This window comes from Falco cherrug, chromosome 3, assembly GCF_023634085.1.
Source record: "Falco cherrug isolate bFalChe1 chromosome 3, bFalChe1.pri, whole genome shotgun sequence".
Classification (NCBI taxonomy): domain Eukaryota; kingdom Metazoa; phylum Chordata; class Aves; order Falconiformes; family Falconidae; genus Falco; species Falco cherrug.
The window spans coordinates 12979006-13004701 of record NC_073699.1 but is presented as its reverse complement, the minus strand read 5'-3'; the positions used below and the strand labels follow the sequence as shown (position 1 = coordinate 13004701).

General features: G+C 35.8%; 1 protein-coding gene across 1 annotated transcript in view; it reads right to left on the bottom strand.

The window, feature by feature from the left end:
* The window catches only part of DNAH5 (dynein axonemal heavy chain 5), a 120167-nt gene that overhangs the window by 78654 nt on the left and 15817 nt on the right, over positions 1-25696 (bottom strand). Inside the window, 18 exon segments of the mRNA XM_027813011.2 lie at positions 47-109; positions 824-1042; positions 2324-2559; positions 4065-4266; positions 5766-5890; positions 7274-7373; positions 7455-7645; positions 8508-8783; positions 9254-9413; positions 11073-11218; positions 12510-12681; positions 14346-14552; positions 17815-18136; positions 18897-18982; positions 19721-19828; positions 22371-22586; positions 24456-24578; positions 25305-25412. Coding sequence (XP_027668812.2) covers positions 47-109; positions 824-1042; positions 2324-2559; positions 4065-4266; positions 5766-5890; positions 7274-7373; positions 7455-7645; positions 8508-8783; positions 9254-9413; positions 11073-11218; positions 12510-12681; positions 14346-14552; positions 17815-18136; positions 18897-18982; positions 19721-19828; positions 22371-22586; positions 24456-24578; positions 25305-25412 — 3060 coding nt within the window.

Below are 25696 nucleotides of genomic sequence, written 5' to 3'. Positions count from 1 at the left end.
TTACTAGTGCAGTAAGTATTAAGCAATGTCTTAGAATTAACAGTACCTGAAACATAGCAAGCCTGTCACTGGCTTCCTGAGGCTCTAAACCAACCACCATTGGCCCATTCTAAAAATTTAAAATAAAATAAATAAAAAAATCTGAATTTAGAGGGTGAAAATAGCCACAACTTATTTCTAATCAGCATTTTCTAAATGTTACACTCATAACATTTTTGCAGCTGCATGATTCCATCCCTGTATCAGATAACTGAATGAAAAGAACAGTTACCTACTAGAAGCACTTTATTTGAATTTTTAAAAAAAAGCAAACAAAGGTGGCAATTAATTGTCTTTTTAATACAGAATTTTTCATAATAATGTAAAAGCTAGGCAATTATAGCTTCTTTATCAAGTAAAAATCAGCATTACTTAGAAGATGACACAAAACTGGTTCAGCTTGACTCATTTACATTTTACTGAGAAAGAATATAAGAGTTTAAGTCATTTGTACTTCTGTCCAACATCATAAAACATTTCTTACATTGTAACATAATTTCTTATTAATCGCAATCTTCACATTTGCTCATGCTAACTAGCTGCTTATCATAAACCCTAAATGTCTCAAGTCTTATCTTTAAAAGCTGATTACCATCATTACATACTTCAGTCACATACAGAACATAGCCTGCCCTGCACTGAAACTCAAATATCACATTAACAAGAATAAACTTATTCTTCAGAAAGATGAATAACATCCCGTTAATTAGGTACCTCCACAATCTTTCAATGCTCCCACTGCTCCTCAAAAACTCCTATAATAAAATACACCACAGATACTTGCCTGATCATAATCTGAATAGAATTGTGCACAGTCTTCAGTAAAAGTCTTCACAGTGCTAATAAGCTCTCCTTTGAAGTTTGGCTGCAAAGCTACCAGCTCATTCTGCACTTCATTTGCACGGACTAGCAGTTTTTCCCAAGTGTAGTGCAAAGTGTCCACCTTCTCTGTCTCTTCTTTGGCCACAAGTAAATCATACTTATTTAACATAGCATAGGATTCCTGTCAGAAGTTTGGATCGAGATACACAAAACTGTAAGTGAATTTTACACATATAGGTATGTTAAAATTTTAAGTTTTTAAGAACAGAGAATGATTTGTTAGAAAATCTGTACTTTTTGCATAGCAATTATCACAATCTGGCAAACCAACACCAAACTGGAAGAAACATCAAAATGAAAACCAGTTAGTTTTCTTATCTGACAGATTATTTGCCCTAGTGCAATTTATCTCTCTAAAAAAAACAGTTTCCAGTTAAAGTAGATATACTTTGCTTTTCACCATAAACTACTTGTACTACTTTTGCTCCTTCACACAACTAGGGACACCCTCACAGCCTCTAAGGCTAAGAGATACATTCTTTCTTAGCTGTAATCTGCAAAATACAGAAGGGCCTCACAGTCATTTCCATTATTTCCACATACGAGTACATACTACATTCCATAATTTACCTCAGCTCAGAGAAATCAGAATCAGAAAACACAGGTGCAAGACATTTGTCTGACAACAAACACAGGTTTTGCATCTCCAAAACAGAACATTAAGAGCTGTCAATATTTGGTAGATAAGCATTTTATGTTAAGTTAATTTAAAACAGTAAGAACCAAAGCCTGACAATAAAATTGTGGGCAATCAGGAATCATGAACATTTCTTAGGAAAAAAAATCCTACTGAACATCCAGCCAATGGTGCATTTTTTCAAACTGTAGCATTCTTAAATCCATACTGTGATCAGGAATGCAGAGAAACAGTTACTATTTGGTTTTAATTCTGCCATTTGACCAGAAGCCCCTACATTGTCAGATGTTCAATAAATGTATTCTACTAAGTGAACTTCTTTAAAGGTAGTCAATTGTTGATTTCTCCCTACGATATAGCTGATAAAGCAATCACTCTCACACATTGTCATATAATCTGAGTAGCATTAGCTTTTTCCTGACTTCTGTAGGCTAAACTTAGAAAAAAAAAAAGAAAAAAAAAAAAGAAAAAGGAGGAAAATCAATGCTTTTCATACACAGATGACTCCTACAAAGTACCAGTAGCTTTCTTGCATTAAATAGCAGTATTTTTTGCACTATTCACTAAAACACCTCCCACCAACAAGTTTACATTTGTCCAAATCAGAGTTCTGTACAAAAAAAGTTCGCAGGAACACAACAGGTCTGCCACCCACTAAACACATATTAAATCATACCTTTCCAAAGTGCACTGCTAAGCTTTAACCCAGAAAATAATGGTTCTGTTGAAGCAGTTACCCACACATGCAACACTCCTGTTAATTACCTCAATGGGCCCAACTTGAGAGTCTATGGAGATCTGTAGTTCTCTGATCTCTTTTAAAGCTGACATGGCTATTCTTATATCATCCAGATCCTTGATGTGGCGATTTAACTTCTTGCCAGTTTCCTCTATAAAAGTGAAAATTGCTTCCATCTCTGTTCGGTACTTCTTATTACAATGACACCCCAACAAAGTCATCCACACTTTGGTTTCTGCCCTCAGTGCTAGCTTCAGATCAGCTAAAACATTGAACAATGAATAAATATTTAGATAGTGTAGATATTTTTTTAAGATGTGCTTTTAATCTTTTTGCACTCTGTGTTCTCTTCACTCCCAGTTCTGGTTTTTTCAGTCTAACCATCCATCTACAGGGAAGGTGAAATCACATTGACATATTTGAGTGGTTTATAGGATTGCTTGCAATTCAGGACTCTTTTTCTCCTCCTCCCAATATGTCATCTTTCCTTCTGGAAACATTTCCTACTGGAAAGATGAGGCTGGACTCCACAGTTGTCATCTTGTTTGTATATCATCACACAGATTTCTGTCCATTGCTAAAAGTTGCTTAATATTCTCATTTGAGTAAAATTTTTAAGAATCAGTATTTCAAAAAATAATATGGGTGAAAAAAGTGAGAGCCTGATTATGGAAGCCGAAGAAATAGAAACCTTGATCTGACATTTAATGAAACCAAATGGCCCATCACCCATTTAATTTTTTAAATTTTACCTGTAGTATCAGTGGAACCAAATGACAAACATTTAGAGAGAAAATTGAAGTTCTCGCTGAGTCGCTGCCCAGTTTTGCAACGATCCACTCCATTTCTCTAAAGCTCTGCCATTAAATTCAACTTTCTCCCTCACAGTTGTCAACAGAGAGTCAAAAATCAATACCAACACAAGCAGTACATAAAATTTTAGCTGGATAAAATTTCAGCCCTGCTACCTATTCATTCCCTGCTCAGATTTCACTTGTGTGTCTCCCTTTTTACACAGTGCCTCTTCCCATGCTTAGTTCTCACACCTAATGGTCTTTCAGGTTCATCAGAACTACCTCACCTCCAATGAGTTTCAGCAGTCAACTTGTTTCTCTAGTTCTGTGCCTTATGATATAATGAAAGGTATGGTTGACATTATTTCTTAAGAAAGAAAACATTTTGCTTCCTCAGATTTGACAACCACTACAAAATCAATTTTATGCTTTTCTTATAGTCTACCACAGTTCCCAACTGTCCTTTCTGTTATACTGGCATAAAATGTTTATACAAAATGTAGTTAGATGGTGTGGAATCTGAGCTTCAAAAAAGTAAACATTTGAGGGAGGCTTGGCTTTCACGGCAAAAAAGTGAATCACCAACATCATGCATGTTTCTCTTAAGTATATTAACTAGAAAGCTTTTCAGCCATGTCATTACATGTAGCCAGACAAGGAGAAAAGCAACATAAATGTTTTCATCTTGCTCCCATAAAACATGTATCTATGGGGGTCAGTGACAGAAGGATAGGCAAACATCTACCATCCACCCCATAAGTAAGCAGAAGTATCCAGGTGGGAGAAGAAACTCCAGCTCAGCCTCACAGATACCCTCACATTTGTGTTTTGTTTGCATGCATTTACAGCCAAAACAGCAGACAGCCATCCTCTCTCCTCCTTTCCATCTTTAACATAGTTGAGCCATCTAAAACTAAGCAGCAGGAGGCAGAAGGTATATGTCTCTAGGGAGAGGTGGAAAGCTTAACTCTACCAGTGTACAGTGCAATGGCTCCCACGGAGATATATTCAGGCTCAGAACTGATTTTCAGCTCCAAGTGTTGGAAATGCAGAATTTCAGATTCAAATTCAGAGAGTAATAGGTTTCCCGTCATTAATTTGTCAATGGTTTCCTCCTTGTCCCTCTGCCATATATGGTGGTAACAACTAAAACTCGCCAAAGCTGTAAGAATTTCCTGAAAAAATTAGAAGTTCAAAGAAAGATTCTCAGCATTATATGTATAGCATGCATATAATTACTTAGCATCTGCTTGTTAGAATACATTAAGAACTCCATAGTGTAGCACATTGCATCACCTCACTAAACAGAAGGCTTCTGGTAAATTTATGCTAAAGCAAGTTCCATTAGCGATCACAAGCTTTGCCAGGAGCTGTATGTTGGTCGCATTCAATTTGTCAAATCAGTTATGGTATTTTCCAATGAAATGATTCTTCAGTCAATACAATCCTAGGAATCAGTGGGAAGTAAAATACTCCTTTAAGACTAGGATACAGAACACTTGTCCTTCCCTACCATTTATTGGACTAGCAACTGAAACCTGAGCTCCAAGGCCCAACATAACAAGAACAGCAGTAACTCACTTTGTTCTCAAATAATGAAGTTATGATTCTTTTTTTCGCATGTATGACACCAGTGTTGTTAACATTAAATTCTACACTCAATTAGGCATCTTTGATTTGAATATCAGTTAAGGTATGACACAGAATTATTTTTCTGGTTCTCAGAAGTTCAGGAAAATATTAGACAAAGTTAAAACATCATCATTTCAGCTAATTAAACAAGTAAATGAGAAGTGACTGCTACAAGAGATAATCCACAGCATGAACATAGCGCTTGCAGGCATTCAAACCTGGCTAAATGATAAAGTTTCCAATTACAAAATACCAATTATCAAAATACCAAGATAACTATCCACCATTATCAACTGCACCTTAGTTTTCAGTTTTCAGCACAAGCCTGTATGTCATTTGGCTAGTTATGCTTTAAGTTACAAGGCTTTTAGAAAAAAATTTCCACCTGGCCAGGCCACACTGTAAGGCTGGACTGAACCCAGGAGGAACTGATGCAGAGTTCCCCAAAGAAATATCAGTCCAATACCTACAGTTTACTAGAGAGTGCAGAGAATAAGAAAAGAGCAAAGAAATGATGCATATCCCTTAAGCTACTGCCTAACCTCCAGGAGCAAAACGTATGCACCACTTTAACAAATGTCAACTGACTGTCACAAGTTTTCTTGCAAAAACATTCATAAACTCTTTATAATGGGCCAGAAGGCATGCTGGTTTCATTATCATTTCTATGTGAATAAAAATGTATTTAACATACTTGTACAATTATTGGCAGTTCTATATCAAATACACACAACTCAACTGTACCTAGAATTTTTTATGATGTTTTACCAATTGGAGATACATTTTTAATCAGACTTAAGTTTTAGTTTATGTAAGATTCAAAACCTCATATATTTTTGAACAGAGTATGCTTAACCCATGTTACACTTTCAAAGTGTATTTGCAAATTTGCAGCCACGTTTTCCATCCCCCATCCTACACTTTTTCATTCTTATATTTAATCACTGCTTTAAATACCTACCCTTATTGCCCAAGGACATTAAAAGTAATACATTAATATCCTTTGGATAGTGATATTAAATTAACATCTCAATTGTCTTACCCTTTTTGTAGAATTAATAGCAGTGCTGAGTAAAGATACTAATTTAATAATGTCTTTGTTCTCTGAAACGCTCTTGAAGTAGCTCTGGCTTTGCATTGGATCAGACAAACTGACTGATGTTGCATCTGACACACTATCTATAAAAGCAGATTCAAAATACAAAAGCAATTTTAGGACAGATATTGTTTAGGCCAAGCAAATTCCTATAGCCAAAAACTAATGACCTGTTTTTCAATAATGCATTTTCAAGTTAAGAGTACTAATTAATGAAAAAGACAACTAGAAGTCTAGGTGGACAATATAATTGCCACAAATTCATAAATCTCCCCATTTTAGGAAACTTGCTTAATCTAGATGCTCTGTCAATTTCAGAATAAGTTCCACTGCAATTGTTCAAAAAAAATAATTTCCTTTTCTCTCACCCCTCCCCAAGGTTTATTCTATATACTTCACCTAAGTGATTTACCGATATGCCAGCATTGACCAAATCCATAAATATTTTTTTTTTCTGAAATCTGAAATATTTCACCACAAATTACAATTTGAAATACAAATTAATGTTAAATCCAAGATGTTCATAGCCAGTCCTCAAAAGGAAAGAAAGATAAAATGAAGGTCCATTAGTTAGCAAAATACCCATAAGATTGAACTTACCATCATTGCTTATTTCATGCTGTACAAGAGAAATTCTTAGTTTTGAAAGAACAATTTCATTTCTTAACCAATTCAAGTATTACTTTCCTACTTTTTAGGTGTATAAGAGGGAGCTAACCTAAAAAGACCCAATGTATTTTTTAAGTACCTGAAGTACAAAGTAGTACCACTAATTTGGTTTCACTCTACACCATTTCAGACAAGAAAAACCCAAAGATAACATCTTAAATTTCCTTGAATTAATGTTTTCAATAATGTAATTCCATGTCTGATCACAAAACAGATTAAGTCAAAATCCTTTTAGAAATTTTACTCTATTCAGTCATCTACACAATCCTTTCTCTACCAATACTGCAAATTATAAAGACATTTCTATTCAATATCAGGTTTTAAGTTCAACTCACCCTTCTTAAAGGAACTTCAGCACAAGTTTTAAGACGCCACTTGAACATGCCAAGTTACAAACCACACAGGCAAATCATGAAAGATCTTTTGTGTGGTGATAGTGACTATAATTGTCTTCCAAACTCATTCACAATTTCTACTATGCTGTCCAAGCTGGCCCCTAACAGCTTTTCACATGCTGCAGAACCCAAAGCAGTACAGCTCTCTGAGAAGCACATAAAATCCCCTTACTCAAATCCACACAAAGAAAAGTATCTTCAGGCAAGCCTCATTTCTAGTGACAAAGAGAAGCACTGACATTGTTATTATATCCCATTTCTTCTCTGAAGTAGTTCAAAATCTATGAAGTCTTCTTTCTACCATTTTTGATGCATTTTGTATCTAATATCCTGTAACACATTCCGTATAAATCACATTTCCCATTCAATGATGTCAGAATTTATCATTACCATGCATGTTTTTCTTTCCAGTCTCTTTCATTCCATCATCAGAATCGCTGTCTCTGCTCTCACAATGCAACACAGCCACTTTTCTCTCTAGCATTTTCTTCTGGGGAAGAAATAGAATTTCATTCTCTATTTGCGGTAGTTTTGAAACATTAGTTTAAGTAAGGCCGTTAAAGACACAAACCTTGGATAGTCTCTCCTTACTCCACTGTCCAACTCCTTTCATTACTTTCACAATACAATCTACAGCTTTATTAAGCGTCTGCTGTACCTCATCCAAAGAGGGTGTCATGACGATATTAGGGATAGACAGGTTAATACTAGTCCTAAATATAGGATAAGCACTTTTTTTCTGCTTAGAAGCATAGTGATTTTCTAAATGAAAGACACAAAAAAAAACCAACGTTGTTCGCATTTTTTTCAAGATGTCAAACTAGGCATTGCAGTGATATAAACCAATATCTACATCCTAGTGATGAGTATCGAGTGTCACTCTCAAGGAAAAAAGATTCATGAGTAATTTACAAGATGTATTGTTAAAGTCTGTAGCAGCACAAGTGAAAACTAAGTGCCATGTTATTTCTCTCCATGAAGCTCCTCTTCAATTTGTTCTGTGCAAGTAAACTCCGTTTACCAGAAAATTTTACTGTCTGGCTAGTACTCCCAGTCAGCATATTAAGTCGGGCACAAAAACTCCTTAGAATCTCATGCTATTGTATGCCTTATACGCTATACAGACCAAACATAAATGCCTTTGGTTTTGTTTCTTAAAAGTATGGAACAAGAAAATACTTTGAAACAAAGTATTTGTTTCAAATACTTTGAAAGAGTGTACCATCACTGTTGTATATGATGCATAAGAAAGATATGAAGGCAATTAGTAAGAGAAAGAGAATATACCTCTTTCTCTACCGTTTTTTTCATACAGTTTTATGTAAAAGCCAAGGTCGAACAGGTAATCACTTATCAAGTCCAACTCCAAATATAATATCCAGCTTCAGAACAGTACAGTCAGTCCTAAAAGAGCAAGCACCGCAACGACACATGCCTACTGTCACAGGAAAAATGATTCTTTTGGAAATATACTGTGTTATCAATTGTGATGTAAAAGCTTATTCAAACTCCTTTTCTTTTCCCATCTTTTACATACATGGCTCTTTTTTACACAGTTCTGTGATATTACATTTACATGTTTCTTCCTATAGGCTAAGAAAGCTAAGTACTGCAATATAGGCACCTAAGAAGTTGATCATGGAAGATGCATGGATGCGCTTGCGAATGGTCTCCAGAGTGTTTCGAGTGACTTTCAAAAGGGCATCAACATTGCAATGATTGAAGTAGGAAAGCAGTTCATTGGCTTCTTCCTCTAACATTTCTAAATCCATTCTCTTCCTCTTCACTGGAGGAGGCAGTCCAGCCCAAACCTCACTGGAATTGCGAGAGGAAGTCAAGCTTTTTGATGTCTTTTCCTCTTCTGTTGCTAAAATATCATAACTCTAGTTAGTTAAATTGACTTAAAGGACTTGAAAATAATAAAGCAACACCTCAGTAAGTGTCTGAAATAATTTTTTACAGAAGTGCAGATTATACTCATTTGTAATCTGTACCTCAATGTAACAGTCCTTTTACTCCTATCCACCTTCTCTTTTCAGTACATATTACAATGATTATCACCAAAATTTAGATATTATTTCTTATATTCTTTCTCTAGGAAGTCCAGCAATTAACCAAGGCCTGTAAGTAGCTGCTTCTATGGCATTAACATTTCAACATGCAAGTTACACTGATAATATTGACCTATTTTGCAGATGATGATTGTTAGATGATCTATTATCCAAGCAAAGTCCAACGAAAGTCTTCAAACATTAGATACTGATCGATACTCCAGTAAACTAAACTACAATATCCCCCAACATATACTATCAGCATACAAAAAAACCCCAAACAACCCATAAGCACAGAGATACAATATAATCTTCTTACCTGTATTTTTTCTTATTTCACCAGTGGGTACAACCGATTTCCCATCTTCTTTACTGACCTGTACCTCCGTGTCAAGTAGCATGTTAATCAACTCATTAGCAGCGTCTTCCACCAGTGAGCTTTTTAAATGTAAAGTCCGAGAACCTTTTATACAGAGCTCCTGTTATCACAACAAAACAAACAATATGTTTTTATCTTCCCAGTTCTCATGTCTGTTTCACTGTCATAGCAGCCTTTGTTAACAGAAATGTCAAGGCCTCAGATTTGTGAAAAACAAGATTAATACACAAGATGATTTTAAAATTGGTTTGTTCCAAACTATTTAGTGTTGGATTCTTTGTTGTGCCAAACAAGATGACATAAATGTCTTTCAAAATCGCTGCAGCATGTTTCCTAACTCACATGACTCATCCATAGTTAACATAATGAATCGATGTTTATAAAGCCTAGTTGCATTTAAGGGCTCCCAAAAGCACTTAATTCTTTTTTTTTAACTTTCTAATGTAGACAAGGAAGATGTAACCTTTCTTTTAAGCATTGCCATTTTACAGTACTTGGCTGTGTCATAAGGAGTATTAGCCAATCATATTTCCCATTGATAGCCAGATAGGAGATAAAAATCTATCAAAAGATAATTTTCTTATTTATTCTAATCATAAAGATAACAACTGGAGGGAGAAGGGATCAAAAGATGAGATTTAATAAAGTTCAGAAATAAAGTATTGTGCAGTTTTTTTCTTCAATACGGTAAAATTGATGAAGTGCTTTAGCTAACTATAGTTTTTAACTATAACAGCCTTTTAATTTTTTCTTCTCTGTCAACTCCTATTTTTTTAGCTTACTCAAACCTGGCTACCTCCATTTAATTAAAAATCAATAATTGTAAAATTTCAGCCATTAGCAACACTCGGTCATTTCCAAATTTTAAGAAATGATCTTTGATATTCCTGATTCAGCCTAGTTGAAAGAGAAGCCAGATCTGATTTGCAATATCACAGCAGCTACTAAGCAAGGTACACTGGGTTTTTTTCCATGATACAACTATTTTTGTTGCAGCAATTTCTTTAGAAATTGAATAGAACTTATTTCTAGTCCTTTCTCATTAAAAACTACAATAAGCTTACAAATGCTGTTACTATTCCCATTGTACCCATAACCGGGTAACCCCAGTATACCACTTACTCTACTAACTCAAACTGATTGGCTGTGGTGGTGGTGTAATTTCTGCAGTATCAATTACCACACAGTGCTGAGGTTTTTGTGCTCCCTCACACATTTTTACTTTAGTGAACACGTGTTTTAGTACCAGCTCTATCAAGAAAGCAGCAGCAGGACCAACAAAAATAAAAACTTCACCCCGGTACTTTGGAGTATATTCTGGAGCTTGAGATTAACAAAGATATTCAGTACACAATCATTTCCATAGTAATTACACTCCCAGGCAACGAAGTGCACTTGTTATGGAGCTATTAACAGGCATCAGATGGGCAATTCTATTAGTTAAAGGCACTAAAAAGCAATAGTGACAAAAAAGATACTATCACAGAGTAAAAACATTTGAGAGATATCAAAGCATAAAAGAAATATAATACAGTAGCTGGCTTGACATTAATAAGCTCAGAAAAGAACATCTCAGCTCAGACCTCTTTGCCTTTGCTATTTACGTTCCTTTTTAAGGTTCCAGCCAAGTAAGTGGGGATTTCCTTCGGTTTCCCACGCATGTTTCATTAATTCCGCACTGGTTTTATCTCATAAAAAAAGGAAAATACCTTAATTCAAAGCCATTGAAAGCTTTTTTATGAAGCTTTTATCTAATAACCTTAGTCTTTTGGAGAAATTCTTCACAGCTCAGCGGCTCATCTTCTGGCAACTTACAGAGTGGCACCATACTCATTTCTTGAAGGACAGCATCGATACGAAATTCAACCAAGTCGTTCACTCGATCAAGCAATAACTCCATCCCAGCTTTTGAAGCAAAAAGAAAACACAAGACAAGCTTCAAGGCTTGAAACAACAGTCATTGCAGAGTTCTGCTTAAATTTTTACTAACAAAATGTCATATTCAATTTTATATTAATTCTGCACCTTAACCAGCTTACTTTAAACATCTGAACTTTTATGGCAAGGTTGACCACTGAAATTGTAATTAGTCTTTTGCATAACATAACCTCATCTAGCATATGCTATCCATATCCTAAAAGATAAAAGGCAAAATATTATAAATACATATTAAGACGAGCTTAAAGTATATCCGTTTCAAACACAAAGACATTAAAGTTCAGCTTAAAATGAATGTTCAGGAATACTTCTCCGATAGCTTGAACTAGTTACCACTTGGAGAACCTACTAGCAACAAAAACTTTTGATAAATAAATCTTCTATCCTTCAAAAAAATGTTAGAGGCCAAATAATAGTTAACGGAAAACAATCGCTAATATTTTCCCAGTTTAATAGCAATTTGCTTTCAATGCTGAAATTGAAATAGCAGCAAGGTCCCTGTTCCAGACTCAAACTACTTGTATTATTCAAAATTAAATGTAATGTCAGGTTAGCATCCAAAATGCATTTTGATTTGCCATTTCAAATAAAGAAAATTCCCACTGTAAAAAATTATATTTCAAAAAACAAAATCTGTTTGATGTAGTAATTAAACTGAAGCAAAAGGAACTTGGTATCTTCAGGAACAATGCACACTTCAATGCAATATTGTGATAATCTTTTGAAAAGACTACAAGCTCATCTGTTTTCTAAAACTGTTGCCCAAGATGTGCACGCATTTGTTTTAAAGAGACTGATGTTAAAAAAAAGGTTAATATGAAAAGCTACTGAGCAGTGACAGTGCCAACTCAGTCGAGATATTACTCCCTGAGAACTTACAGAGCTTCCTATAACTATATGTTATAGAAACAAAAGGCAAGAATAGGAAAAGCCTGAAACCTACAAGCTCTTTTAGAAAGCAGCTCTCATTCTTTGAATTCAGAATACACAGGACCTTTGCACACTATTTTATGCTTGGCTTAATTCTAGCTGCCATTCCATTCATATTAGCAAAAATTTGACAAATATGTGAGACAAAAAGAAGGTGTTGTTACAAAGCAGAGGTTAATGAAGGACAGGACAGGTGAAAATTCTGATGTCTTTCATGTATAAGTCAATTAAGTAAAAATCATATAAAGGGTAGTATGCTCAATAATATAGCTTGCATTTGTATAGAAGCAAACAAGCAGAAGTTAATGGAAGGAAGCAAGCGACTTACCTAGCTTATAAAAAACCTTATTAATATATTTCTCAATATTTAAGGATGCCCAGGTCAGTAACATTAGACCTGGCTGGATAGCATCATCTACATTTGTTAACTGAGGAGCCATCAGTTGTTCAATAGGGTGTTTTATTTTCAGTTTAATTCTTTTATACTCAGCAAGCATCAGCTGTGATGAACAGAGAATTAAAGCATTAGTTAATATACACTGATTTGAACCTCTTCACATACACATATTTATCATAACTTAAGAAAATTCCTCTGGATGTACATCAATGAAATTCTTAACAAATTATAATTAATAGTTTGGGAAATGTTTTCACTATTTTTGACAGAAATTCACTATTTGTTGCTCTTTATAGTAATGCAAGTACTACTTCACATGGAAAATCATCTTTGTAGATCGCACAGGTTTTGGTTGGGATGGAGTTAATTTCTTTCATACTGGCCTACATGGTGCCATGTTTTGGATTTATGACCAAAACGGTGTTGGTAACACACCAATATTTGGGCTGTTGCTGAGCAATGCAATACAGCATCGAGGCCTTTTCTGTTTCTCATACAGCCCTGCCAGCAATTAGGCTGGAGACACAAAAGCAACTGGGAGGAAACACAGCCAGGACAGTTACTCCTGACTGACTAAAGGGATATCCCATATTTATGGCATCATGCTTAAAAGTAAAAGCTGGGGGAAGAGGAAGGGGGACATTCAGAGCTATGGCATTTGTATTCACAAGTAACCATGATACAGCCTTACTTTCCTGGAGATGGTTAAACACCAGCCTGCTGATGTGAATTGGTAAATTAATTCCCTATTTTGCTTTGCTTTCACATGCAGTTTTTGCTTTCCCCATTAAGTTGTTTTTATCTCAACCTGCATTTTCTGTTTTAACCTTCAGATTCTCTCCCCCATCCCACTGGGTGAAGTAAGGGAGCTTCTGTGTGATGCTTAGCTGCCTACCAGGGTTAAACCATGACATGGAGAGATTCGGAAATTTCAGTCTCTAAATGATATTCCAGGAGACAAAAAGCCCAAGGAAAAATATGTGTTTAAGTGAACTTTTCAGCAGTTTTGTTAGACCAGCCTTAACATAACTTTAGTATGGTATTTGGTTTCTAATGTGTCTTTAACCTGTTGATCTAGCTTCACATTTTGCAAAAAAAACCAATCCTTGCAATAACCTTATGACTTAATACAATTTTTATTTTTTTCCCCCTCATTTCAGAAGCTATAGTTTTCTGGACACTTTTCTTTGAATACTCATCCTGAGTCATCAAGAACCTTGTCTGTTCATAGGCAGAAAAAATGATCCAAAGGATTTAAAAGATGACAGAAAGGGAAGTTTTAGCTTCTCTTTTTTAAACTATTCCACAGACATCAGTGTAAAAAACTGGTGCAGGAACTATGCTGCTGCTTCCTGGATGTTTTACACTTTTTAAAGACATACCATCCATTCCTCCCTCCCAGCTATCCTCTCAAAACAAAGTGTATGCAGCGTTGACTCCATTATTGGATGACAGATAAATTACTTATCACCTAGAAAGCAGGCAACAGAGCAAGGCATCTTGTAAGTCTCCTTTCGTCCCCATCCTCATCTCTTTCCCAACCTCTGCAGAGCTTCCCTAAATCCATGCATCTTTGAAGAGACTTCACAGAAAATACAAATCTAAGAAATTCTTTTTAAAAGTGCCTCAAGACAGTTGTAAAGACAAAAAATAGATTTACCAATGTTTTCTTAATGCATAATAGTTGATCTTCATTTTTTCTCTTCCATATGTATAGAAACTAGACATTTTAAAGTACACTACACATAAAAACTAAAATAAACCCACATGCAAATTGCTGACAATCTTCTTATACCAGTCTCTCTTCTGTTGAATAACACTTGCAGATTCTGGGATTTCGAGGCACATGTGAGCCATGCAATCTGTTTCTCTGATTAAAGATAATATTTCAGGGTCAAAATTCACTAATAATTCTCCCGTTTCTGGAGCTTTTACCAAGAGAGATGCCTGAAGTCCCCGTTTAGTTAATTCAATCTGCAGGAAACAAAGTCATCATTCCTGATCAGACAGGCAGTGCAATAAAATACTTTGTTTTGGATATAAATATAATTTTGGCAGATAATAAAAGTAGGCATTGCTGACAATAAATATTGATATGGTATGAAGCAAAACCTAAACTTTATTAACACAATCTGCATGTACCCAAATGCTCAACAATCAAATTAACTTTCTTTATCTGACCGACATTTTTCTGTTTGTTCTTCGATACAGTAAGCTGAATTCCACAGTCAGATGTCAAAAGCTGAGACACAGACTTTCTTACTTCAATCCACTTAAAACTGAATTCTTACTTCCTCAAAACTTATTTCACATTCTGCAATAAGGCTGCACACAACCTCCTGGATGAACTAAACTATTCTTGGATAACTTCTTCAGATATCTTTTGCATAAACTTACCGGTTTTTCTCCTTTTGCTTTTTATCCACTATCAAACAGATATACTATGCTCCAGTCTTAATGGAACTCCCAAGTATATCCAACCTCTGTGCAAATTTTTTAAAAAACTAAAATTAATGTTTATTATAATTATTTTTTTACAATTGTTAAAAGGGAAGCCTAATCACACTATTGGTTTAAATGCCTTATTTGAATATTAGAACGCCATTTGTTCTCCATGTGATTAGAAGGGAAAGCATTCGTAAGACCACCACACATGGAAAATTTGGTTGATACCGGGAAGAAGTCATACCTTAAGTAGGAAAATGTTTCCTACATGAAAAGCTTTGCCACTATTCCTATTTCCCAGTTGTCCTTTTGCTGACATAGTTTTATTTTTCTTTATTCGCTTATCAAATTACAAGTTTAAAAATATATTGAGATAGAGCTTTGTTTTAAGCAAGTTTCTTAACCCATTAATTTCTGTCAGTGTCCTTTTTTTCTTTTTTAATGGAACACACACTGAAAATTTGCTTGCTTCAGCTGTATCATATATTAGCATGAAATTTTACACAGCATTTTTCAAGAAATCATCTAATTAAGTTTTGTCAGTGAAGGTGCCATGCCCTATCCTCTAATATCAAAGTCACTCAGCACAGCTGTCTTACTGAAATTTTTTTCTGCAAAGTTCACCAGCACATCTTACTGCACTTTTCGTTGGACTTCGGACTCATTATTCCCACTATCAATGTCTTCATCTCCCATTTATGTGTTTTTTCATGCAATTTTCATTATTAAGGTAACAGAAATCGGTAATAGAAATAAGTAATACACTAAAGGCACAAATCTTACACTGAAATAGAATTATAGTAGCTTTCACGCTGCTATTTTATTCTTTTAATATGTCCAAGTTGAACATCATTGGCTATAGCACGAAAATAATGGCTTTAAATCTTATGCTATTAAAAAAAAATATATATAAACAAGGTGGTAACGATCCCATAAGAAACAGGAAAAAGCGGGGGGAAATGTTCAGAAATATCAGAAAGTCACTAAGCTTAACTATCTTCACTGTATAGAAGAATAAAAAATAGTAGGAGCTACAGCCCTGCTTGCGTTGCATTTGCATTCCCCACAGGACTCTTGCCCAGCTCCCCGCCCCTTTTGTTCAGGAGTAGAGCAAGAGCTCCCCCTTGTGTTCTTGTGAGATTCATGCCCACATCCATCTGCACTTAAATTTTTGACTCGAGGCTGCTGAACAGTAGTCACATTTTTTTGCCCTATCTGGTAGACAAGTGCATTGACGTTAAAATGGATATACTTTTCATGTATTTCCAAGGCACGTATGCTCGTTTCAAAAACTTGAAACCGTGTTCAAATCCACCTCCCTTTCTTCCCCACCTAATAAGTATAAGTTTGGAGCATGCTCGGCAAGTTATATGGCTGCCAAGCGTGATTTGGCCCAGCTGTAGGAGAAACTAGATGCTTACTTTTTAGCGAAGACCAGAATCAGATCGAAGATCACTAGGACCTCACAAAGGAAGGCATGAGTTTGGGGGAGATGCCTTGTATATTACAATCATTTTATAAAAGATGAAGAGAGAATGTACTTGACTGCTCAGTCAAGGCATGGTACATGTAAAAAAATCTGGTCATGAGCTTGTCTAGCTAAAGGAGGCAGATGTAGCCTCAAAAGAAGTATACGTCCTGCATAGTCTTTATAGCTGACACAGGGAATAGATCTTAAAGGTGCCCAGGCCAGGACATGATATCAGCAGCAGGCACAATTCAGTGAAAGCTATCAGCAGTATACTTGGAACGATGCAGGTATCCAGCATGGTACTGGCATCAAAACAGAAACTGAGTCCAAGATAGAAACATTAAACCAACACCAAAGGCTTCCTGAAGCATCACAATTCCTCCTCCATAAAACATGAGGGATACCGTACCAGCTCTCAGTGAAGAACACATGAAATCAAAGATGGCTTCTCAAGTTTGCTCTGGAAATGGCTGGACATTGATCTACACATGGGTAGTGAGTAATTCTTTGCAACACTTATTTTGCTTTCTTTCTCTCTTCCTCCACTTTTCCTTCACTTACTAAACAGTTTCTTATCCAAACCCACAAGTTTTCTTGCTTTTACTTTTCCTTTCGTCTTTCCTCTCTCACTGAGGGTGAGCAGAGGGAAATAAGCAAGCAGTTGCGTGTGCTTAATTGCCTACCTGGGTTAACACACAACAGGCTCAAAACACAGTTTTACACTGAGTATACTATTAATTCTACAGATGCTATATCTCTTGAGACTGGATGCTTTTTATAAGCACATTCACTCACAGCATACTCACGGATTATCACTCAAAAAACCAAATCCATATTGTCCAGACCAAAAGGAAATCTCTGTCTCCTTTCATCTTAAGCTAACCAGCTGACAAAACCCCTCTCCCCACACATGAACTTCTTGCACCGGTCAGTAGAATATGGCAGAGACAGAGTGACAGCTAAGGCTACCACTGAATCTTCATTATTCATTTCCATAATAAATATTTTTCATTGTAACTTCTTAGTTACAATGAAGATCTTTCAATTGCTCCTAAATTCAGCTACAGGCAGTACAGGCACTGTTTATTAATAGAAACACTTTCTTATAAAGTACCTTTTCTTATTCCATCCGGCATTTAAGATGCATCCTAAGTCTGCAGCTTAGCATACCTAACTCCTGCTACTAATCAGAGATTTCTTCACACTGCTGTAACCCAGTGTTTCTTCTGCTCTGTAGAACTAGATGTTATCAGTCTACGAACAACAAAAATCCACCACATTCTTTTAAAGACATATCCTAACCAAAATCAGCTGGTTTACCTGCTGAAGCCATCCCCTGTGGTAGATCACCTCGAACTTCATAAGAACTTTTGCTACTTTGTTGTAGTTGCGGATTATGCGCTTGCCATCTGGCGTTTGCAGAACAGCCGGGTGCTGCTGGAAAGACTCCATGGGCTCCTGGATCCTGTGGAATAGGTGGCGTGCCCACAAGATTTTACCAGCTATTGGAGGCAGATTACGAGCCAGTGGAGGGTCCTGCTTCTGCCTAGTGTAGATCTTACAGACTGTTTCGATGTCATGACCATAGTTTTGAAGTATCTTCTGATACTTTTCATCAATCCCAAGATTCGGGATTTTTAATCTGCTTAGAAAAATAATAATCATTAAAAAAACTCCTTCGTTACTTCTAAAATAATTTTGATGCATTTTGGAAAATACAGTAAAGTCATTCTTGTCTTCTTTAGAAAATAACTTCAGCAGCAGTTTTCACTAAAGCTTGAACAAATGCTGTCACAACCTGATTCCAAGCAACCAAGATTTAGACCAGACGATCAAGTTTCCAAATAAGCCTACGCATTTTCTGTTTTGTCACTGTTTTCAAACACTAGGCTAAAATTATGTGCAGCAAACTGAAACCAATCCACCACTAGCAGTCTACTCCATTAAACAGAGTATTATAAGAAAACTGAGGCAATAAAGATGGAAGCTGCTTTGCAACAATGTGAATTTATCAAGGTAAATTTCACTGTTTCCTAATACAACCATTTTACTCTCTCCTAACTGCACTGTGGTAACAAATTATTCCCATTGTTGAAGTACAAAGCTAAGGCAAATATGCTAACAGCCATAAAGTTTTCCTGTATTTATGCTAACTTTGAAAGATGAAGTTCAAAGTCCATTAATATTTTGCATTTTCTGATACAAAAAATATGGGGTTTATTCATCCACACTGCTAAGACATCCTTTAACAGAGCTGAAGAGCTGAATGAGAGAAGGTTCAGTTGTTTTTTGTTTGTACTTAAGGAAATGCCTCCTGCTCTGCTCCTCCCACTTCACACCACCCTCAAAGTGTTACTTCCATCACCTGGCAGAATTCTAGCAATCTAGATAGGACACAGTACCTTTCAAATTTCTTCAACATACTCAGTGCTCTTTCAGTGTTCAGAATATTTTCAAAAGTGATGTCCATGAAAATCTTTAATTGATCCTGAAGGAGAGCAAATAATTCTACAGCAAAGAACTATATCATAAGGCACACACCTCAAATATGCCAAGTATTGTTTGACAGGTTTTATCACGCACAATATTAGAACATAATTTGTTTATGTGAAACTAACCTCAATAAGTATCAATTTTCCCTTTCTTCCTTCCCTCAAGAATTAAACAAAATACAACCAATTTTCATGGTTCTTTCTTTCCAAATTCCCTCTGTAGCCATGCAACCAACAAAAGCTTTTGTACCCTCAAATGTTCCACCATGCTGAGAGCCCTCAAAGAATGCTTGCTTAGCTCTTTAGCAGCCAAAGCTAGCCAAGCATTTGTTTTAATTCTTTTCTTCTACATATACCCTTTCCTTCCACCAATTTCTGATTTCAGACCTATGGGAAAGTTAATTATCTGACTTGGTTGTGCTTTGCTCACATTCACCCAATGAAATCATCAATTTTCATGTTATTCTTGCTAGCATAACTTCCCAATAAAGTACAGTAATGAAAAATCCTTTTCTTGGAGGCCTTCAAGGCCCTTTCTGGCCTATTCCATGAAAGTGGTCTGAAAGTTAGATAATAAATGCAAGCTTTAAAGTGGAAATACATCAAAATAATTTTTCCATTTCAGAATATAAACTTTGAGATTTGCATAATTTATTTGGTGATAACTCAGAGGTATTTTTGTTTCATGAGGATTCATCAGTAAATTAAATTCTTATTTGGATCGTAAAACCTACATGAAGATCATTTATCTCTTTGCAAAACTCTTCATAATCTTGGTCAAAATCAATCTTCCTTTGATCCAATAAATTGTTATGCCTTTTCTTCATGGTGTCAACAATGCCCTAAACAGTGTCACAGAAAAAGAAAACTATCACCAAAAAAAGTCCTTATCAAAAACTTACCACACCAAAATATTTAGCACAATGGGCTGTGCACATCCACACTTTATCTTGGCCATTAGTTACCAGTATTTGCTGAGCAATATAAGCAAACCACTTAAATGACATACTTGAAGGGAACAAGCTGGTGCAATAATCATATGAATTTAATTTATATTATTTCCTTCTATTTTAAGTCGATTAGAACTGACAGAAAATTCAGACTCTTGCTTTTCATCAAAGACATTTGTTCCCCATTAAATATTTTCTCATGCAGAGGTTGATTATTTCTATGTAAAAGTTAACAAAGTTCACCACCGAATAATATTTTTGCATTAGTATTTTCCATGTCTTTATATTAACCGATTCCGTAGAAAAACAGACTATTCAAAAGTTACAGTAAGATGCAGCACATCACCAGCTCAGGACTTATAGTTCCTGGCTTCTCTTACATAGCTACTGTCCATTCAAATGACAGTACATCTTAATCAGCATCTCCCTTGAGCTGCAGACACAAGTTAAAGGATTTTTAATGATGAACCACTGTTCAACATCCTAGCAGTTTACCACGGTATAGCTATGAAGCTCAATACATTTTCAGCACAGCAGACTTCTACCATTTTATTATAAGTCAACTGACCATCAGTTTTATTGCTTTGCTGTAAATAAAAATTCAGTCTTTTCCTCTAAAAGTAAGCAAATCCTAGATAGCAACTAAGAGGTAAAGCATGAAAAACTGCAACATAATAACTTCCTATTGTAAACAATTTTCAAGTCAGATAGTCACATAATTATACCTACAGTCCATGTCAAATACTTCAGTACCTCAATTTTGTCGCTGTTAAAAAAGTACAATCACTTTCTGTCCTTTATGCATACCATCCAGAACCTTCCATGTAGTATTTTCTACCTTAGTGTGTATAATTACCCCTTACTCCGCCCCCTCAAAATGAAATCAACTTCATGCTAACTAGGTCTCACACAAAGCTCTTACTTCAGGCATGAGTGCTGCAATGGACAATGCAGTTTATCTGTACAGAATTTGCAGACTTCATAAGAGCCTGGGCTAATAGTCACAGGCAGCTTTTCAAATACAAATGCCCCAAACAAGTGAGATGTCTGTGTTCCAGCCTACCAAAATAGCATCTTCATAGCATGACCTGAAAATTCTCAGCAACCTGAGCTGCTGAGAGGCTTGCTAGCACAACTTTAGAGAGCAGCTCACAGTGAATGGAGTAAAATTTAGAGCAGCCCACACCTATCCTGCCCACATGGAATAGTCTTAGATCAAACTACCCTTCCAGCTGTGCCCAGGTTTTCCTCAGAAAACTATAGAGGAGAACAAAGGAGAAAACCAGTTACTGTGAAGGATGCCATTAAGGAACCAAAATCCTGGACTGCAACAGGGAGAGAATTGAACCAGGATGGACCATGGAATGCTCACATTTCACCCTATGGTTATTTAACTAAAGCAAAGTCATTTACTCGTGGCCATACAAAAAGGAAAAGGACAGGGTAAAGCAAATTAGAATGTCACATTTGCCTGTACTACCTGATCGCTGTATCACATGTGATCTCTGAAAGCAGTCTACAAACCACACATTGAATACTTGATTGATCAATTTAATTGATTTATTTTAATATTTACAAGTGCTATAATTATGATACTGCACTAAGAAAGATATATAATAAGGTAAATTAGCTCAGGCTCAGTAAAACCAGGGAAGACTCTACTTGCTAGAAAATAAAGTTAATCTCAAAAAGAAGGAAGGAAAAGAACATGATTTAGCATATTTATATTCTTAGAAGAGCTCCTTGTTGCTCAGGTGTCACTCCTACTACATAAAAAGACCAGGAAAGAAACCTGAATAGTAATACTAACAAGCAAATGGATTTTGCTGTTACAAAGGAAAAAGCCTCAGCTTGAAGAGCTTTTCACAGAAAACCAGGAAAGTCACTTCTCTTCCTCCTCCAGCCTAAAGATTTAAAGTGGAGTGAATTAACTCTTTCTTCCCTCATAAAACACGAAGATGATGACTGTACCCTAGTTCTAGAGTACAGATTTTAAGTAAACTTCATAATCTGTTTTGCTGGAATTAAGCTTGCTATTTCCTTAATGAAACATTTGGCTTTTTGTTTGTTTTTTAAATTACTTATTTCAAGAAATAAAACTTATATTTGTTTGTATTTATGCAGCACAGAAATGGAACTGCAGCATCAACTACCATGGCAATGGACTACCTCACTGGCCGGCACTGACTGATCAGGTACTCCTAGAATAATGGGCAAGAGATTAAAACAGTCTGCAATTTTGGTCACAGTACACTTTCATAGCAAGAAAAACATTTGTAAAGACAGAAATGTTCCATTTCTCACTTTTTCTTCTGATTATAGCACAAAACCATGGCTCAAATTTCTCTCTTGATAAACACTTTTCTAATTTTCATAATGATTTACTGTTTAAAGTTCAAGTCAGACTGACAGGATATCAAAATTTACTGTGTACCTCATATTTTGTGATCATTCCTTCCAGTCCCTCTATCTTAGACTCCCGTAGAACTGAGTAGGTTTTCATAGTATTGAATACATCTATTATTTTTACCACACGTCGATGAAAGGTTTCAAATTTTCCAAAGATATACATCTCACTAAAATCAAACTGTCTTTCAGCTGGATTTTGTTCCAATTTCTTTTTTATTTTGTGAAAGCAATTTTGATACTCCTAAAAACAAGGAAGAATTTAAAAGAATGTCAAGCATATAATAAAAGGCGTTGTCATCTGCTAAAACAAAATTTATGCAGCTATTATCCTAACTTGATAGCAAGTAGAGGTTTCATCAAAAAACACTCATGAACGCTACAAAGAGTCATAAAATTTGTCTCTGAAAACTAACCCAACAACATTACATGATCACACACTTCATCACAAGAATGAACTGCCCCTATATGTATCTGTACATTCCATCCGTAACTGGCATGAAATTATGTTCCTTCCATTTCTTAGCAGGGCTTGATATCTTTACTGAATGTGTTTACTGACTATCCAAGATGACAACTGAGATTTTGGTTTTTGAAAACTGAAAATAATGATTGTGTGCTGAGCAGTTTTATTGAGTAATGATGTTTGAAATTTTACAAAATCACTTTCCAGAACAAAACCCCTTATAAGTTAGAATGGTGTCCATAGCAGCTTGAGTTTTCACTCTGCTTTCTCAACGGGGCACAAACCTTACTCCAAACATGTTAAAATTAAATTCTTCCCAAAGTCAGGTTATATAGTCAGCAGATTTGCTTGAAATGGTTTCTTTCAAGAGTAGTTCCCTTTAAAATACAATGTTAATTTTTTTTATCACATATATGTATGAATAAGCCCACTTGGAAATATTCATACTAAAGACCCAGAGTTTCCTAAATTGTTAGTGATTCAAATTTTACGTTTTAATCTATTGATTTTCTGAAAGCTTTTGGAACTAATAAGACTCAAATAAAAACCTACTCCTTCAACATATTTTAATCCAGCAACAGAATAACTTGCTGTATCTTTATAGAAACATACACATTTACTACTCATTGCTGATAGTAAGATGTCATATAAATTTACACTAATTTGTGCTAGAACTATGCAAGATCTGTTGCTTCAGAAGGTGTCAGGATAAACTTCTATTCTTCCAAGCACATATTATTAAGGGATCAAAAAGTAATAACGGAGAAAACCTAATATGAACCTTCCAGTATCTACAGGAAGGTTATAAGAAAGAGCTACGATCTTCACAGCAACACATGGACACAGGCCGAGAGACAATGGGCATAAATTGAAACAGAATATGTTCTGACTGGTTAGGAGAAAATCTTTCACCCTAAAGACAGCCAAGCAGTGAAGGAGATTGCCCAGAAAGACTATGCAGTCTCCTCATCCTCAGAGAGCTTCAAGACAGGACTGGATAAAGAACTGGGCAGCCAAGTTTGATCTCATAGCTACCCCTGCTTTGGCTTTGAGCAGGAGGTTTACTAGATTCCTGCTAAGGACCCTTTCAAGCTGAATTATCCTATGATCTTATGTTCTAGAGGGGAAAAAAGAAGAAAAAAAAAATAATCCCCAATACAGTCATGGAAGTATATGCCAAAAAATAAAGGCTATTTTCACAACAAGTCTACGCAACCTGAACAGCTGAATTGCCCTCATTTCATTAAATCGCCCTATCTAAAGGTATAGCTTGTCCACGTATCTTTGGAATATGTTCAGCTCAGTAACTTGCTCCGTTTTCATTTCTATCACACATCCTTCCCCATCATATGAGAAGAATGTGTTCTATTCTAGAGAAATACAGACATGAAAATCCAAGTAATTCTCATATAAGAAGCATAGTTAAGTTAGGCTAAGCATCAAAATCCTGTTTCCAGAAAATCAGCAGATGCTGGACTAAATCTGCTGTTAGCTCTAATACAAATGCTCCAGTTCCAAAGGTTATTTTTCAGTTGGTTCATTTTCTTTCATTATAACTTTTCTTCCTCATATAGAATAAAGTTTTCCTAATCATGCCCTCCTAAATCCCACCTTATATTCTGTTTTCTACACACTCTTCCCACCTACCTGTTTAAGTCTAATAGCTGCTTGCAGCTTTTCCATAACTTTCTCTTGAGGTTGATTCCAGATGGTGGCCATATTGTTGTTTGTAATGTAAGATTTACATGCTGTGATCATCTGATTGGTCACCTAAAAGCAGTTTTAACCTTGTGAAAAAAAAAATGTCAAGACAAAGCAGATCTTGCTCTTCTTCAAGTTTCATCCCATACCTCTGACTCCACCAACCTAAAGCCTGCAAAATAGCAACACCAAATACCAGCCCCATAGCCAGACTGTCCTTACAATATCCAGCTTCCAGACCATTACACCACCAAAATGTTGATCAACTATGCTTAACCTAAACCTAAATTCCTTGTACCAACCTTGAAATGACATTGAGGACTACAAAGTCATGAGACTTTGGCACTTCTGAAAGCAAAAGTAAAATCAAAGGCCCATGAGATCATTAAAGAATAGGTTGTCCTTCGAATTCCATTTCCTTCTTTATGAAAACTTAAGGAGGTGTAAGAGGTATATAAATTTAACATAATTGGTTCTACATAAAACTGTTCACCACAGGCAAAACTCATTGTAACAGAAAGTTCCTCAATCTATTCACATCAGGGTTGAGATTAGCCCTGATCTTCAAGAAGTCTGAAAAAATTCTTACAACTCCAAATTACAGACAGTAAAATAAGTTCTACCTTTGAAGTAGTTTTATCACTATTTCCAATTCACTACACATTCAAAAAGCAGCATTAAATTGACCAAAATGCTGCCTCTTCAATTGCTTGGTCCCTTTGTGTTTTCTGTCTCTCACTCAGTCAACACCACAAACAAATCTGTGAAAACTTCCTTTCACACTGTAGAACCAACCTTCACAAAGAGCGAGGATATCTTCTCAGATGTGTTGTAATACTGAGAGATACTCTGAATCATTTTAATTGCATTTATAAGGCCTGGAATATCATCCACCATGGACACCTGGAAAGAAACACACAGTCTGAACTCTGCTGAGTACTTCTGTTATCATACGTTAGCTCGACACCGAGCTAGCGAACGCAGGAGCACGACGAACATGGTCTGCCTAATGTTTGTGCCTCTGTTTCCCTCAGCCTCTCCTGCAAAGCTGCTTGTCCCACTTCACCTCCAAGCTCAGTGATTCAGTTTTAGGGAAAAATTTTCACTAGAGTCTTGGCTGGAAGAATTCTGGCCAGCAAGTGAAATTTGATAGAGATAAAGGCCTCTTCCAAAGTACCATTTATTTT